This window comes from Siniperca chuatsi, linkage group LG6 (assembly GCF_020085105.1).
Source record: "Siniperca chuatsi isolate FFG_IHB_CAS linkage group LG6, ASM2008510v1, whole genome shotgun sequence".
Classification (NCBI taxonomy): Eukaryota; Metazoa; Chordata; class Actinopteri; order Centrarchiformes; family Sinipercidae; genus Siniperca; species Siniperca chuatsi.
The window spans coordinates 12270754-12288535 of NC_058047.1; the positions used below are offsets into that span (position 1 = coordinate 12270754).

Genomic DNA, 17782 nt, shown 5'->3' on the forward strand with positions numbered 1-17782 from the left:
TTACGCGGCGTTTTGTTTGCTTTATTGCTCTGACTAAATTGTTTGGACATGGGCCTGGACGGTGGGGGATTGGTGATTGGAAGTTTGGGGGTGGGCGACGGTGGCCTTATTTGTTGATAAGGCCAGGCTACTGAATACTGTAAACTGTACACAACACAATCAACACAATCTAAGCAACCCCCTTTCTTCCGTCTCCTTCTCGGCTTTGATATCCTCCTCATCCTTCTGTTCACCACCAGAGCAATAGCCACATTGTGTATGTTAATGCACCCACCTCACTTTCAGCCCTAGCTGGAGATACTTGTGGTTTGTCAGGGAAAAAGCATTTAATTCCCTCCCTCCCTGTTACTCTGCTTATAAAGGCGAAACTAGGGAGGCTGCTGGGTGTAATGGCTGCCTTTTCAAGAATGGCAAAATGTACAACCTTTTAACATACCAAAACCAGCTCTTGTAATGTCAGAGGATGAACAGGAGGATATCAAGGTGGGACAGGGAATGAAACAGGTAAAGCAGTGTGACTAATTATATGATAGCTTTGTAAAATAATTCTTCCTTTCTCTTCATTTTTTTTTATTTCCCTGAACCGTTTAACTTTCACTTGTAATTATCCACCAGGCTTTGTTGCTGAAGGATTCTCCCCAGGTTGATTCAGTGTGTTTGTTGTAAGATGCTTTTGTTTCACAGACTGAGCAGGTAAGTGAATATCTCAGTTTGCCATGTAGGTCCCTGTATTCCGAGGGACAGGATGCTTTTAGTTTCACATTTACAGTTTGGTACAGCAAAGGGGGTGATTCATTTGATAATAGAGCTTCTACAGTATAATTAAGGTCCTCCATCCTCAACTATTTCATAAAAGCCATACACGACGCAAATCTCTAAACAGTAGCATGTTGTCAAACATATTCATGAACACCTGAGGTTTTAGACTTAATTCAGACCCTTTACTTCTATAAAGCCCTCACTCAAGACCAACATGGCCAAACCCAGTCCTCCCTGCTCTGCTTTGTTTGAATAATTATTTTATTTTATTATTTTGGCAAACAAAAGCAAGCATGACTTATGAACTCTCTATTTGCATAATGAGATAAGCGGCCTGAAAAAAGCGATTTCTCCCCACCACGTTACCGCATGCCGACACTGACTCGCGGTCAGGAGTGTATGGCTCTTATGTAGAGAGAAAATTAATATCATAGGATATTGAAGAGAGATGCAAATGTAATTGACACAAATTGTTTGTTTGCATAGGTGCATGTCCACACTAATGCAGACTTTCATCATCTCATCCAGTCTAGAAAATTGAGCTTTTCAAAAAGATGTCTTACCTAAAGACATGTTTGTCCTACTGCTGAGTCATTTTACATCACTCTGTGTCAAGTCAAGTCAGTTTTATTTAAATAGCCCAATATTACAAATCACAAATTTGCCTCAGGGGGCTTTACAATCTGTACAGCATATGACACCCTCTATCCTTAGACCGTCAATTTGGATAAGGAAAAACTCCCCAAAAAACACACAAGAGGCAAAGCTCAAGTACACCATTCACACAGATAGGATAAAGGAAACAAACATACAGAGGGAGAGAGAGACAAGGACAACATTTGCACAAGGGAAGAGATAGACAAGAGGAGAGGCTGAATCTCCTGGTGGACGAAGATTCAGATCCAAAACACCCGGAATGAGGCACTGTCAGCCAGAGGAGAGAGAAAGGTCTCAGGACAGCTGATGGTCCAGCACAGAGAAGCCTGAGGAAAAAGATTAGATTAGCAATTTCTGCTCCTTGTCCTCACAAGGAGCAGAAATTGCTAATCTAATGTTGCAGATAATGGAGTCCCCTATTACTAGTTTGCGTTGTTTAACCCTGTCAGCGGGGGTAGAGGAGGCACTCAGGGTTGCAAGTTTACCAACAGAGCCTACCCTCTAACACTAAGATTGTTTCGAAAATATAAAGTAGCAAGTCTTAATATGATATGGACTTAGAACAGAGAGAGTAACAAAGTAGATAAGTAAAAAAGTGAAGATTAAGGAGAGTGAAGAGATTAAAAGATAAAATCGAGGAGGTAGAAACAGTAGACAGCAATCTCACAGAAATCACGATGTGCATCACGGGAAGCAGCATCACAGCTTTAGTTGCAAGAGCCAGTTCCCACAATGTAAAATCTGCATTAATGCTTCCATACAAAGCCTACCAGGTGCTGGCCTAGAGGTAAGCGATAGGTAGAAAGGTAGCTGGACTCCCTACCTGCTTCATTACTGATTTCATGGGAGCGTTACAAGCCACCAGATGGGCACTGACAACAATGGCATCACACGTGGGGCCCCATGCTGGTGCGATCACAGTATAATGACCTTGGGGTGGCAGAGTGTGCCCAAGTGACAGCCAGAATACAGGCAGAAGGAAAGGGAGACGGAAAGAAAAGGGCATTTCCATTCTTGGCTGCTGTGTGTCCACACTGGCTGTCTTCTCTATTCTGTGATTAATAAAACTGTGGGTTCACAACTGCAATACGTAACTTTCCGCATGTTGTTGCTCTCTAATGCTGTGTTCAGACTACTGCCGCCAAAGCTACAGAGTGTTGCTCAATTGCTCATTGACGTAGCATAGCGTCAGCTAACTTAGCTAAATAACACAGTACTACAGCTAGCCATTGTGTGTTTAAAAATGCACGTTACATACCTGGTGCTCCTGTAGCCAGCCTCTGCCAAGGTGCATTTATTTTTGTTAATGTTGCGGTAAAAAAAAGGTAGGGTTAAATAGCACTGGGAACTGGCTAACAGCAAGAATAAGTTTTTCTTCCATTTCTTTAGACAGAACAGAATAGAGAGTGGGACCAGTGAAACAAAATCAGATGATTGGTGGACGCTTCACCGCGTCATTGGAGCTCTGAAAAAAGTTGAGGCCAGCTCAACTTTGATTTGTAGTGCGTCACGCCTGTCAACCAGCGACAACTGCAGAGTTGTTGTAGGGAATCCTGCTGAACCAGCTATAGCAAAACTTGGAAATACACCAGCCAGTGAAGTGGGATACTACCTGGCTTATAATGTTATACATAATGTGTGAAAATACAAACATAGTATGAAACTTAATTCTAGTTTGCTTGCTGTTTTCAACTTTATCTGCATTGTCAACCAGGACAGGTTTGGCCTGACAACATTTCTTAATAGTGGAGTGCATCTCTAAACATGCAATTGAAATTTGTTTTTTTTGTTTTTTTTGTTTCATGACAGTGAATCTAAATATTTGTAGTAATGTATTTGTAGAAATATTTTGTAAGTATTCCTCCTGAATCATTAAGTGCACTTAAGGTATTGTATCCTGCACTCTTCTGTCACATCAGTGAGTTTAATTCATGTACTGGAAAGATTATTATTTTGAGTGTGTATCCACTTATACAGTAAGGTACTAAATTTGGGATTTTAATTGCACTGTAGTGTAGCTTTAGCGAGCAGTGCTGGGATGAGAGGATAGAGAGGAAACGACAGAAGAGGAGATGAGAAATGAGGGACTAATGAGAGACATGAACTGAAAACGAGAGATAAAATGATGAAAAGAACCACTGGCAGGGCTGAGTGTGCTGCGGAAGGAGCAAGAGGGAGGGAAAGAAAGAGTGAGACATGGCCAGCCGTTTTGTTGATCGCCTAAACAAATCAATCAAGGCCCGCTGGAGCACACTAATTGAATTACACAAATGGGACTGGGGGGGTACACATGGCAAAGCTGCTACAAAGCAGCGACAGGGGTGGGCAGACCACAGCTTCAGGCACTTTCTGAAATTAATCATCCATGCTGGCCCCTCCTTGCTTTTCTTTTATCCCCTCATCTGTCCTTCTGTTTTTCTTTGCTTGTCTGTCTCTTCAACTCTTCCTCCCACATTGTTTTGTTCTTTCTCTCTCTGTCTCTCTATTGTACACTGCACTTCTCATAAATGAGACACTTTCCACCCAGTTTTTTCCTTTTTTTCCCCATATCTCAGTGTCTGATTTTCCCCACCCTTATGCTTTTGCTTTCTCCCCTTGTTAATCCCCTGTCCACACCAACCTAGGCTAAAACTAAAACTAGATCTATAAATTTATTTTGTCAATATTGATATTTTATTAAAAATAAAATAAAAAATATTTATAAAAAATATTTTCTGATATGATATTTCCTGCTAGTCTGCAGCTACACAAAGTGCATTGGGCACGTGCAAGGAACTTGTTTTTTAGTTTAAGTGTAGTGAGACACCTGTTTCCTTTACCACTGAATATATAGGTTGAGAGCCCTGCTTTCAAGACAAATGTAAATCCTCGAAAAAGTTTGGTAAGAAAATGGTAAAAATTTTAATATAGTGAAGACTATTGGCAGAAAGTATCCATTCTAAACAGCTTTGGTACAAGAATGTGTTCCAGAATCTGAATTGACCTTCATAAACATGTATTTATTGAACTCTGCCCAGGCAGTCTTCTTTGTTATCACACCTTGGCAGCTCAACGCTCCTCATCAGATCAGCCTGCGGCATGCAGTGCTGTTCACCAGGGCAGCTGTCACGGCTGGGACAAATGTCCCAGACCTACTGCCCATTACAGCCTTCTTTATTGAATGGATGAAGGCAGTGAACATGCTGCAAGACAGCCAGGAGTGGGTAGCAGTGGAGATTGGAGGTTGTGAATGTTGGTGGGCAGGAAGGTCTCAGTCACTTTGACTGAGATGGAGACTAATTGGTCCATGTGGAAGTGATGTCATTATTATCAGGGCCTTTATTTGCTTGAATTGTAGCCACTGTTTTTTTTTTCTTCTAATTTTTGGATCCTAATGGTGCATCATACATCATGGAATAAGACAAAGAAAAGAATGGCAACAATCCTTTCTCCTCTGAGCAAGAAAAACATGAATTATTGCTCAGCAGGGGCAGTACTTCCTGGGGTTAACGGATGGTCCATGTGGCCTGTAAGTGGATTGAGAGACTGTCCAAGACATTCTCAGATCTTAGGTTCAATGCCCACACATTAATGTCCTTCAACATTAATGTGTCCTTTTTAAGTATCCTTGAGCAAGTAAAGTAGAAATTACAGGTCACCCTCACAGTTGACATTAAATACTTACAATGTAATGTAATAAAATGTAATAAATGTGTCATTTTCGTATGAAAGATGAAATGTTTCATACAACTAGTAATTGGTATATGAAATATTTCAGTGATCTTTTCTGCAGTCTCTGGCACTTTAGTTCTGCTGTACCTGCAGAGGTTATATTTGTACCTGCAAGAAAGTACATTTATTTGTTTTTCTGTCTTAAACAATCAGCCGACACAGTCACACTGTACTGATATCATATAAAGTAGCCTTGCTTGTTATTCATCATGCCATCTCTGGCAAGCAGAGTAGTCAATTTTCATGAACTGTTTTTCATGTTTCATAATGAAATAAAGCAAAACAAACTGGTCTTTGGTAGTTTTTACAGTTGTTGTGTTTGTGAAAAGACTTTATAGCTGGAGACAGGGAAGACATGCCATTAGGCCCCAGGTAGGACTCACTTCATAAGCACAGTACGGCCATTTTGTGAGCAACACTGTAAATTGCTTTTTGTCGCAAGGCAAGTCTTTATCAGTAAATGGCCACTGTGTGAACAGACTGGATGCGTGGTTTTATTTTGCTTATAAAAGATCATTTTCAGCATTTATTTAATTCCTTGTTTTTCTTTTTTTCCTGATAAAAGAAAAAAATGCCAATGGCCACTCGCGCTCTGGTGAGCCACAGGCTGGCAGGGTAGACAGAGTGCAATTATGCAAAACGCAGGGAGTACAGTCATTTTAAAAAAAGACAAAAGGAAATGGTAGGAAAGAGACACATGCTGGTGACAAGGGTTTTCAAAGGGTGGAGTTTGTTTGCTGCTGCTTAGATAGGACATCAAAGAGGGTTCGTTTGGATTTGTATGTTAAAAGCCCTTAGAGGTCTGTTGTCTTTAAATGCTAATATTATGAGGCTTTAAACTGACTGCCTGGTCACCAAAAAAGAAATAAATAAAAAAATGTATATGGTTACAGAGATCATTAATTACATAAATGGGATAGATTAATTTAAATTAACTTATTTTGTCGTATATAAAAGACAAAGCTGGGACTAGAAGAAAACACATGATATAGGAGAGTGGAAATGACAAAATGGACAGAAAAGATATGGAACTCACACAGTGTGGCATAACACCAGTGGGATATCGCCTCTCCACTGTGTGCGAATCTGACAGAGAGAGAAGCATAAAGCATCTCAAAATAGAATGAAGTTGTGATTTCTCTTTTGCTCTCCCCCTCTCTCTTACCTTTTCTGTTCCTCTCCTTCTCCAGCTCTTGCACTGGACTTTCTTCCTGTTCACGCAGATATAATTTTATCCAGTGTGTACAATTCAAATTCATTTATTTTTTTGTTATTAATTTTTCAATGTAAATCCAGTTTAAGATCAATTTTAACTCACCCAGATTTTCATGAGGGTAAGAATGTCTGTACTCGTTACAAGGGTCAAACATATTATTTTCTTCAATTTTGAGACAGAAAATATGAAATGAGATATATGAATAAGAATAAATGTCCATTCCTCCTTTCTGTCATTGTTCCTCTATATTTGCTTAACACAGTCTTCTCTTGCTTCCTTTGTCTCTCCCTCCTATCTCTTCCTGCCTTTTTCTTCTTCACTCTCTGTGTTCCACCAGCAGAAGGAGTCTTTATGTGTTCTTCACACCTCCACTGAATAATAGCTAGAATATGTAATGAAGCCAATAGGGGCTTGGAAACAATAGATAATACCACCTAGCGAGGAGCCTCCACCAAAGATGGCGAGGAACAGATGAAACTCACTCGATCCCCTCAAAGACTCCTCTATTTTTCTCTCTTTGCTCTGTGTTTTTTTTCGCCAGGAGGTACAATTCACAGCAGCCAATGTTGGTTTTAATTGGCTCTCAATTAATTTTGTTTGGCTCATTATCTGTCACCCATCCGCATGTTGGTGTTTCTGTGTGACCTTCAGATGACATTTGTTAAATATTGTTTTCAGATAAAGACATTTGTATTTGTTGGAAGCATTTGGACCTGCAGATTTTTTTCATATGTTTTCATATGAAAACATATGAAATATAGAACATTTCTTCTGATTAGCTGTTTTGTAACTGACAACAAAAAGGGGGCTCTGGCCCACCAAAAGCCCTTCAGCGTTATTATTTATGAAGCATTGAAAAAATTGCACCAACTTCAACTTTAGCCTTCTAAAGATTTTATAACTCAGCACAGGGACTAAGGTTGAGGAGCCGCTGGCAGAGCTTTCTGGAACCGTCCACCTGGAGTTGAACTTCACACAGTCCTTACTTTGTGGTCTCCCTGGTGTTGAGGCACTAGGCTTCTGAGCACATTCCAACCCACCTGCCACCGGGCTGGAATTTGCTGTTCCAAGCGCACATCAAACACATCCAAATCAGATCCCTGCATAAACACAGAGCGAAAACTCCACCACCTGCACTCTGCAGGTAGACATTTTCATTTTGGTTCATGAGCTGTGTGCCAGGAACAGGTTCCTCTGGGGGATGAGGATGATCTGAGCTGTAAAGGGAAATGAAGAGAGGGAAAAGAATAGAGGAGTATAGATTGTTGTAGCTTCAGGTCTGTTTTTAAGAGTAGATATCTTTGTACTGACTCCAAGGTGTAAAATACTAGAGTATTAGGCCGTGGCCAAGGTGGAAGCGTGACTAATCTTTATAATTAAACAGGATCGATAGTCTCATTTGTGGCACAGCTGAAAAGTGTTATTAGACCAATGTTCCAGAATAGTAGCTTTGTACAACATTGTGTTCCCGCCGCTTGCTGATGTGATGGAGTTGGTTATGGTATTTTACAAAGCATCCTGGGCAGCGGCTGGCATATTGATGCTTCCTGGCTAAACGCTAACGAGCTATGGTGCTGTGTTTGTCAGGGAGGCCTGGGCTGCAATCTGTCTGCTGAGCCAGCCAGAAGTCCTAATGATATCATCAGGAAGTGCCGTCAACAGCGCTCTAACGAGAAATGATCTGACGCCTGTTGTTTCACCTCCCTCCTCCGTTCCCCACACCCTTTTTCAGTGTTGTTGATAAGCATTTAGGTTTATTCGCACATACAAGAGATAAGATCTAAAAAGAGATGTCTGTTTGAAACACATAAGCCCTAAGGGGTTTATATAAAACCTTATACCCTAAAATATGACAATAGGGGGGAAAAGAATGGAGATAAAAAGGAGAGATGTATGTGAATTTAGTACATAAATAAAATAGAGAATACATCAAATCTTAAAACACTGGAGTGAAGAGTAATTAATACAAAACACGTGAACAAGTAAACGAGAATACAAATGATTTTATACAACGCAATCACAATGGTAGCCAGTATAATGATATTCATTTGGACATGAACTATATGTCTGGATATTTTCCCATGACCCCTCTTCCCCCAGTGCACACAGACTCTCCCTTGGTGAGTGCTATGCAAAGGACGATTTGTTAATCTCACTCAGTTTATAGGACCTTCTCAACACCCTTCTCCATTACCTTTCATCACACATCATTACTTTGTCCTTATTGTGTTTTGAAGAGATCTCATGTCTTACATGAGTTGCATACACTAACATAACTACAAATTTGGTGTGACTGATTCAGTCCACATTTTTATTTATTTAATTCTCTTTTTATCTGCGGATGGCTGAGGCTGGAGAGGAACCGAGTTTGTCATGGCATTAGCTTTGCAGAGAGAAACAGTTCTCGACAAAATTGTCCTGAGAAATTCAAGATATCCTCCATTAAGAAGATTGTCAGACTCCTTCATGCACTGTCACTGAAAGATCAACTAATCATTTCCTCTCTGCTTTCTTTCTCTCTCTGTCTTTTTCTCTCTCTTCCCCCATCCCTTCTTGTCTTTGTTGGATGTTGTCATTTCCCAGGTGCCTTACAGATCGAGAACAGCGAGGAGACAGACCAGGGGAAGTACGAGTGCGTGGCGTCTAATGTGGAAGGCGTGCGCTACTCGTCCCCTGCTAACCTTTATGTGCGAGGTAGGGAGCAACCCGGCCACAGAGCCAGGCCAAAAAATAAAAACATCCACACTCAAATGTCTGCACAGTGCAGCTCAGCTTTAAGTGGCATTACTGTTGAGCTTAACAAATGATAATTGCTTCCATTCTAGCCCAGCTGTATTTGCACAAAATGTATTTTGCAGAATAGTATTACCCAAGTAATATAAATCTTTTAGCATTGATAGTATTGCCTGCCCACAAATGTAATTTCATATGCACTGAAACTTCCAAATGTAAAACTATAATTGACCAACTAATGTTCTTCTCTGTTATGATGTTATGCTCCATTTTGTCTTTGAATGCCCTCCCCTACTCACTCGGAAGGAAATGTGTAGCACAACAAGCCGTATGTCTTTACTTTACCAGTTGTAAGACGCCTTTTACCTGCAATTGTGTGCCCGATAAAATGTTTGACCCTCCATCAAAGTTATGGAACCCAAAAAGAGTCAGGAAGGACTCCTTTTTGATTAGTTTTTTCAGGTACAGGAGCACAACGGTAAGTCTTGATTTTGATTGAGTGGCGAGGTATTAATGCCCACCAATCAAAATCTCAACCCCTTCGCCTTCTCCAGATTTGGGGGTAAGAAGGATTTGCTTGTGGTGAATTAATAGAAAAGGACCGTTAACACAGTCAGCTGCTCTGTATTACATAAAGAATGCTCTATCGCATAGATTATAAATAGTACACTTCCTCTACTTTTTCTTCATGGTGTTCTGAAGCATAAATCCATAGTATTCCCCTGTTTCTGCTTTGGGGTATTATCTTTAAAACCTTTTACAGTCAGTAGTAAATTTGGCTGGCATGTTCCAGCAAAGTGAATATATGAAAAACAGGGAACGTTGAGTTTCATAGGAAACAGGCAATGAAGACAAAAGCCTACCCTCTACGACTAATGCTAAATGACAATGAATCCCCGTTGAGGGAGCTTTGATAAATTGAAGCAGATGCATTTTCGACATGCATTATTTATATTGTGCATATTAAATAAAGATGCCTTGGTATCTACTCAGTTTGTTCCCTCTGCTGTGTACCAAATAACTTTGTTCCCAATAAATAATTCACTACGCTGACATTATAAAATGGGTCAGGAAGCTGCTTTTTCATTATTATTGCTATTATCATACCATGTGAAGTAGCAGCATAGGGAAGAAAAATTCAACTGTGAGGAGTAGAAGGTAAAAAAAATGGTTCATCGAGATTAGTGTCTCTAGTCAGCATTCATCCTGGAGTCTCATACTGTCTCCACTGTGATGCAGTGTCACTTAATGTCAAGTAGCTATCCACCTTTTTCATGTACAGCATGGTAGAAATTAAAAGGTTCATGGCAAATTACAGTCAAGAGCTCTACAGGAATCATTAAATAACAATAATGGGAACACTTTGTTGACACAGCACTGGGATGTTTAGTAGTTCCTTTTTTAAAAAGCACACAGCTCAGGCTATCTATCATTTCCAACAATTCATGCAATCTCCATGAACACTGGCTTCATCAGCATGCTTTTAAAAGACTACACAAGGGTCATAATTACTCAGGTACTTTCACACTATGTAACACACTTGTTATGCCTTGATGGTGTCAACCTTTGTCTGTTTTCAGTTAACTTTTGTCAATCAATTCTGATACTTGATGTTGACTATGTTTTGTTCACAAAGCGAAATGCACTCGAGATTAGCAGCTGTGGTAGGGATCCATTTTCAGGAAAAAACAAAATAACAATCCTAAATTTTATCTGGGGCATACTTTACCAGGGCAAATTGAGACTACTATCCTAAAAGAAACCATAATGACAGCACTACTGATTGGCTTCCAACAACATTTTCTCTGTCTTGAACTGCAGCTGCTAATTTCAGCCCAAACTGTGTCTTTTTTTCTTTTCTATCTCTCATTAGTTTTTCTTTATTTTCTCTTTATTTGGTTTCCTTCTCTAACAAAAGCAAATACGGCCACCACAGGAACCTCTCCTTGTGGCTATAAGGAGCTTGTGAAATTTTGATTTATGAGTATGGTACGCTTGATTTGACTCCAGTGGCGCCTCACTATTTTTTTCTTACCAGGCGACAGTGTGGCCACTGGGGTGAATCTGATTGTTTTGGTTCAAAGTTTATTTAAGGGGAGGGGGTAGGCAAGTGTACTTTCAAGACGGGTGTCACTGATAGCTGGGACAAGGGAAAAGGAGGAAAAAAAAGGATTAAAGAAAAGGGAAATGTAGCTGCAGCTAAACACCTTGAGGTGGCTTTTTTTACTCTCTCTGTGTTTCCCCTATTTTTCTCTTCTCCTCATGTCATTGTGTTCTGCATCAACCCCTTTACATCCCTCAGAGCTTCGAGAAGGTTGGTGTGTTTTTTCTTTTTTACTTTTTTTAACCCACATTTGAAAAAAAAATTCAACATGTTAAAAAATTTTAGCTGTATTTGCCTATTACAGAGCTCGATTCATTACTAATTTGAAGAAATACTAATCAGTTAATCCAAACTGCTAAATGATTATGAAAGAAATGTTTCTTTATTTTCAAGGAAAAAATGATGAAAGCAAACCCGATTAGCTCGGGTCTTGTTAATTTACTTTTATGTTTGCATTGTGGGGCCTTTTCTCGTTTTGCATCCTTTGGTATTGCTTCTGCACCTAAAGGCTTTCTTGCACATGTTGTCATGGAAACCCAGCACGTGTAAATAACAGGACCTGTTGCATGATGGGAGAATGTAACTGAGCTTGCATGCCTGTACAGAATCCCTTTGGCCGTGTTGGTCTTTTTCTTTCTGCATTCCCTGTGTTTTGTTCAATTGTTTCCTTCTCTCTCTTTGGTTTCTCTACAAGTGTTTTCCCTGATTTGGCTTTCCTTTATTCGGTTTATTTTTTGTGTTGTGATCATGGTGTTGTATTTGTGATTTCCTTTTCTTTCAGTTCTGTTCCTAAACTTACTTTTCTGTTAAAATTTATTGTCTTTTTGTGGTTCATTTGTTTGTGAGATTTATGTTTGATGCTGCTCTGCTTCTTGAGTCTCGGAGTGCAAATGCAAATGCCGAATGAAATAAGTGTGTATACAGCCAGTGTTCCTGTCATCTTGTTTATAGCGCTCCATTACTGAAAAAATTAGACCTGATTGAGCCTGATTGGGTTCCATGGTGATTTCAGGCAGCCATTAAGGGATGCCATTTACAAAGTCGTGTGGATCAATAACAATATAATGACTTCAACATCACATTTGCTGTTGCTTAGCGGGTGCTCAAAGATACTTTTATTTTCAAATGGCGGCAGCTAGATGTGATTGGTTTTGTTGAGTGACTGCTGTTTGTGTTCCCTCAAAGTCATGACACTCAATCAAATTATAATTTATTATTCAAAAGCTCTCCATCTCTCGTACACACACATACACACTCCTAGAATTGAATAGATTTTCAGTTTGATGTGACTAAAGTAATGAAGATTTTCAAGCTGGACTACAACAAAACACACAGTAATTATTTTCTTTGAAGCATTCATTGTAGTCCTACAACAATAATGATGAGAAAGTGCAAAATTAATTGGAGATCAATGCAAGCAGCGTTTACTGATTTATTGCAATTGGCTTTGTACCAACTTCCCGTCATCTCTTAAGATGTTCCACCTAAATGTTAGCAGCAAGAGAATTTGAATTGGTCTTTTTTCTTGCCATTTGTGAGTAACTGCTGAGCCTTTTTGCTTATCGAGAGTTTATATGAGCCACACTAAGCCCCAAAATACTAGTAAACACCCTCCAAAAATATTCAATGTTAGCCAGTGTTTCCTTTGAGAAGATGCTGAGTATAGCTAATATATTTTTGGCGCCCGTCTACCAAATCCATGCCATTTCTTTCCATTGCACCAGCCACATCTTTTGTCCTTAAGGCAAGTCATTAGACAAATATGTATAATCATCCCTTCTGATCTAGCAGTTATCTCAGACATAAATAAGGGTTTCAATTCCAACACTTCTATGCACCAATTGGCTATCAAAAGACTATCTATCAGTAATTGTAACAGTTGAGTCACTAATGCCCTCCTCATAATAATGTCCACAAAGCATGGCACAATGCCACTCTAAGAAAGAGAAAATAATGACAACCTGACAATGTCTACATTCGGTCGCTATATCTAAAAAAAGTCCTAAGAACAACACTGATGCAGAAAGACTGCGCTGTGATGTACGCATGTGCACGTTTGCCCTCCTACAATGGTATCTGCCTGATTTTGAATGTGCTTGCATGTCCTGCTATGCATTTGTGTGTAACGTTGGGAAAGAAAGCTAGATTACACCTTATGTTCTCACTGGCCAAAGCAAAATCCTGCCATCTCTATTAGATGTTTGTCTCAAGGAGTCCTGAAGTTAATAGCCACCCCTCAAAAACATCATGTTGCTATCAGAATTGCATTTATTTTTCATACAAAACAAAATTTTCATTACCTCTTATTCTAATGCAAATATATGAATGCACTCCAACCGATAATATTGAGTGAAGGGATTACCACAGTGACGCTGCTTGTCATCTACCTGTAAGTCAATAGAAAAAATTTATGCACTCTAAAATCCCCTCAGTCCACTGCTTGCTATTATTAGATACCCCTGCCGTAATTCCTGTCAGTTTCCTTTAAGTAATAATTTTCATTTTGATGAGCCACCGATAGTGACTGTTTGGTATTGGCGCAGCCAAGGTATGTTAATACAGGCTGACCCCTGCGGCTTATATGTAAATGCCGTAGGCCTCACCCAGTAAGTGTGACTAAAGGATCTCCATACTGCGCCTGTGTCCTCAGGCAGCAAGAGGGTGTAATCTCAGCTTCAAGGTGACACTAAAGGCTGCACATTATTTTGGCTTTCCCCTTCATTTTGGGGCAGCTAAAACTGCCTCACCAAAATGGCCGATAATGTCCACCTTCTGACCTCTGTTTTTTGGCACAAATCCCTCCACAACACCGCCCACTATTATAGTTAGTGCAGTACTCTGGCGTTCTCTCTCGACTGCTTTTCACCTCGTCCACTGTAAGGCTTCTTGTCTTTCTCTCCACATTGGGGCTTGAAACAAGATTATATGTTGTTAGTGGTCCAAATGAAAGGTTTATGTTTGTTTTATTTTCTCTCAATTCCAAATGGGCCGGCTGGGCTCCTGGTCTCTGTGAATGAGGAGCCTGTCCATGCAATTGGGATTCTTTATTTTTTTTGTTTCACTGGCACTACATTTTAAAGGTAGGATAGCATAGGTGTCCACATACACACAGCTTTTGAGAGCTTACTGGACCATTGACATGTCAGAGTTTTATAGTCCACTTGAACATTCAGTCATTTCATACAGATCTGTGTCTAGCTAATGATAGTGCAGTTACTCATTTGCATGTGATACTGACATTTAGACACACAGTTAATGTTCCCCAACATGTCTACTGGGTTTTAAGATTTATCATTTTCTCTCCCAAGATATAGTGTAATATGCTGTAGTATCAACTGACCTTGAGCTCTTGATCTTCTGTTGTAACCAAAGACCACATTTATTTATGCGTCAGACACATTGTGCGTGCTGTTGACAGGTAGACTTTCCCCTGGCTTTCCATCATCTGTGTTTTCAAAATTGTAGTTTGATTACCTATCATTCATTATAGAGCGCCCCAGTGCCATGAAGCCTTTAAGCAAGAACGTTTTTGTGTATTTGCTCTGTGATTTGTATATTTCAAATTTCACTGTGTTAGGTCCCACATTGTCCTGACAGTGTAAGTACTCAAAGGTGAACAGAGACATCTTCCTGTGGGGAAACCTCATTCACTCAGCCACTACAGCTCCCGGTCCATTGGCTGACCTGAGCCCCAGGGAGAGAAGAGCACCATCAGACTCACTTTGATTGGACATTTCCCCTAAAAAACAGACCCTGTTTGCCCTATTCAGTTCTCACCATTCTTTTGGATTGGAGGCAAACTTCAAGCAGAGACAAATCATAGCTGAAAAACATCTAATAGTATTGATGCACACCTCTTTGTTGAACACAGCTGCACTCTGGTACTGTCTATGCTGTTCGGACTTAGTTCTTTTTGTGGATTTGTTCAGTTTGATTTGTTTCCTTTCATTTGATTTTGTGCGTGTGTGTCTGGGACAATGCTATATTTGGGAATGGATGGCATGCTTGGATGGGCTTGGGTGACATTTTTGGATTGTATTGGTTCCCTGGTGTCTGCCCAAGTGGATGGGGGCGCACCTGTATATGTCACTCATGCCATAGCCACACCCATGCATGTCCGTGTGAGGAATGGGCTGCCCTTTCACCTTTGTTGTTTCGTTAGGCATTTTTTGACAAATTAGAATGCAGATATATTTTCTGTCCATATATGATGGGCTTTTTTGCCTTTTTTCCAGTTCAATATGATTTTAGAATATCTCCCATTTGGACTTCCTAACTATCTAATCAACCAAAAGGTCATGTGTCCCATTGCTTATTTTAATTTTTTACAGTGAGGTCAGAACAGGATTCTTTGATATGTTTTGCAACAGATTTTTTAAAGAGCCATTTTTGCTTCTAATGGAGGCATTTTGCTCAGATTGTAATCTATTAAAATTTGGCATTTTTTTAAGGACAGACTAACTCTTTGAATCTGCTATTGACCATATTTCTTGGTACATTTTATGCCAAATCAGTGTGTGAGTTTGTGTACCACAAAAGGTCAGCGATAACCTTTTTACCCTCAAGGTCAGGTCATGTCTTGCCCAAGGTAGTAACATAATTGACTTTAACGGTGAATTACAAGACTGAGAGGATGCATGTAGAGTAGTATAGAGGAGGACAAATCAAAAGCCCAACAGTGGCTGCAGAAGGTCTCCATCCATGTTTGATTCAGTCTCTAACTGTAGTTGAATATTAATGTTGTATAACTCTTTTTACACGTAAAACAGAAATGCAGTGTTTTCTATTACTAAATATGACATGGCTGTTAAAAGCCAGTAACAGTAGATGTGTTTTCAACTTTTGGACATTGCACATAGTGCTAGCTTGCTTTTATTTACCAACATGCTTGCCCCAGACAGACTACATGTGAATCTGTATGTGCATTTTAGTGATTATTTCGGTGCTCAGGTCAGTAAATGTCAGTTCTCAGATAAAATCCCCTCAGAGTGTGTGTAGGTGATATTTGTGCCCTTAGTTTGTTGGAAAAAGTCAAACTGTCCCATGCAACGATCATAAGAATCCCATTTGGATCGACACGGTGTATTTTGGAATGCTACCTATCCTTGATGCCCCTCTCAGTCCCCCGACTCTTCCCCTCAGTCCCCACCCACTCCCCCCACACACACCTCACATCCGCCCACCCAAAGACTTGCCAAGTTACATTTGCATTGAGGTGCAATGTTTAAGGCGGGGAGGAGGGGAGGTGTAGTTGATTCTTGATTTTAAGCCCCAGTGTGTGAGACCTCCAAACCCACTTTGAGCCATGGTCTTTTTTTGTTTTGTTTTGTTTTAATTTAGAATCACAGTCTCCTTACTCTATCCCCCCACTTATGCCCTCCTCCTCCTCCTTCCCTTTCTTCGAAAACCCAAACCCCTCCCCTTCCCCTCTGCGTATTGTACAGTATGTCTGCGTGCCCATCCGTCACTGTCTGTCTGCCCGTCTCCCTCTGTCTATCTTCTTGTCTGCTGTCTTGCTGCTTGAGTCTGTTTTGTTCTGCCTCGTGTCTTGTCTCTCGTCCCTGTCTTTCCTGTCTTGTCTATCTGTCTGTCTCTAACTCAGCTCTTACATTTAGTTCATCATTTTTTACTTCTCCATCTGCACTACTTTGCTTCTCTCTCTTTGACCTTCTTTGCATCCCAACAAACAGTTTGACGTTGAATAGATGTAGATACTTTGGTTTGCACTGGTGTTGAAAAACGCTGTTTAAAATAGAGACATATGGAAGTTATAGACCTCTGTAATAGTCCATAGTTGTTGCCTGTATCTTTTTGGTGAATTCAATACCTAATTATATTTATGTTTTCTTGTTTAAAATAAGTACAAGACTGTTTAATATTTACTTTTTAATGTACCACAAGAGGGTTTTCCTTGGCACAACACAAGGTGGTACCTAACTATCAGGCATGTAAAAAAAAAAAAAAATCTCCTATGATTAAATTATTACAAGTTTGGCATTCCACCATCAAAACAAATACTGTCACTCACCTTAGATTTATTTAGGCAAGGAAAACCCCACATTATATAACACCAATTTTGTACTCAGTTAATGTTGAACTTGGCCACCTCTTACGTGACACTGTTTGTCAAGTGCTTGCTGGGATGCCTCTCATGAACACACAGTGTTTTTGCTAACTCATACTCTTTCACTCTCTAACTCTTGCATACTGTACACACGCACAGTCATGCCTATACCAACGCAAAATATATATACATCTATGTATATACACATACACACGCAAGTACACAGTACCTTTCGTGCCCTTCCTCTGCGTCTCAGACTCATTATCAACCTCCTTCCACTCAACTCCTACCCATGAGTTTTGAGCTCCTCCCTATCTCCCTCTCTTAGCTGTCATTCTGCCCTTATTCATCTACCCCTCTATTTCCCTCTATCTCTCTTTCTTGTTCTTTGAATTTCTACTCCCTGTTGATCCAGTTCTGTCTCTTGACTCCAACACTCTGTGATAGTAGACTCTCTAGCTACAACTACTATAGTTCTTTTTCTATGTATTTCTAGGCACACACCTTGTTCCTCAATACTTATTTTGTGTTAACTGGG

The 17782-nt window shown here is 40.0% G+C and overlaps 1 protein-coding gene across 24 annotated transcripts in view; it reads left to right on the plus strand.

Annotated features, from left to right (window-relative positions):
- ptprsa (protein tyrosine phosphatase receptor type Sa) overlaps positions 1 to 17782 on the plus strand; it is a 229772-nt gene that overhangs the window by 143520 nt on the left and 68470 nt on the right. For 16 of the 24 annotated variants that reach the window (XM_044200931.1, XM_044200918.1, XM_044200921.1 and 13 more), the window contains 2 exons: positions 8927 to 9037; positions 11379 to 11390. In XM_044200931.1, coding sequence (XP_044056866.1) covers positions 8927 to 9037; positions 11379 to 11390 — 123 coding nt within the window. The remainder of the gene's footprint in view (positions 1 to 8926; positions 9038 to 11378; positions 11391 to 17782) is intronic. The other 8 variants (XM_044200922.1, XM_044200923.1, XM_044200926.1 and 5 more) reach the window with 1 other exon arrangement.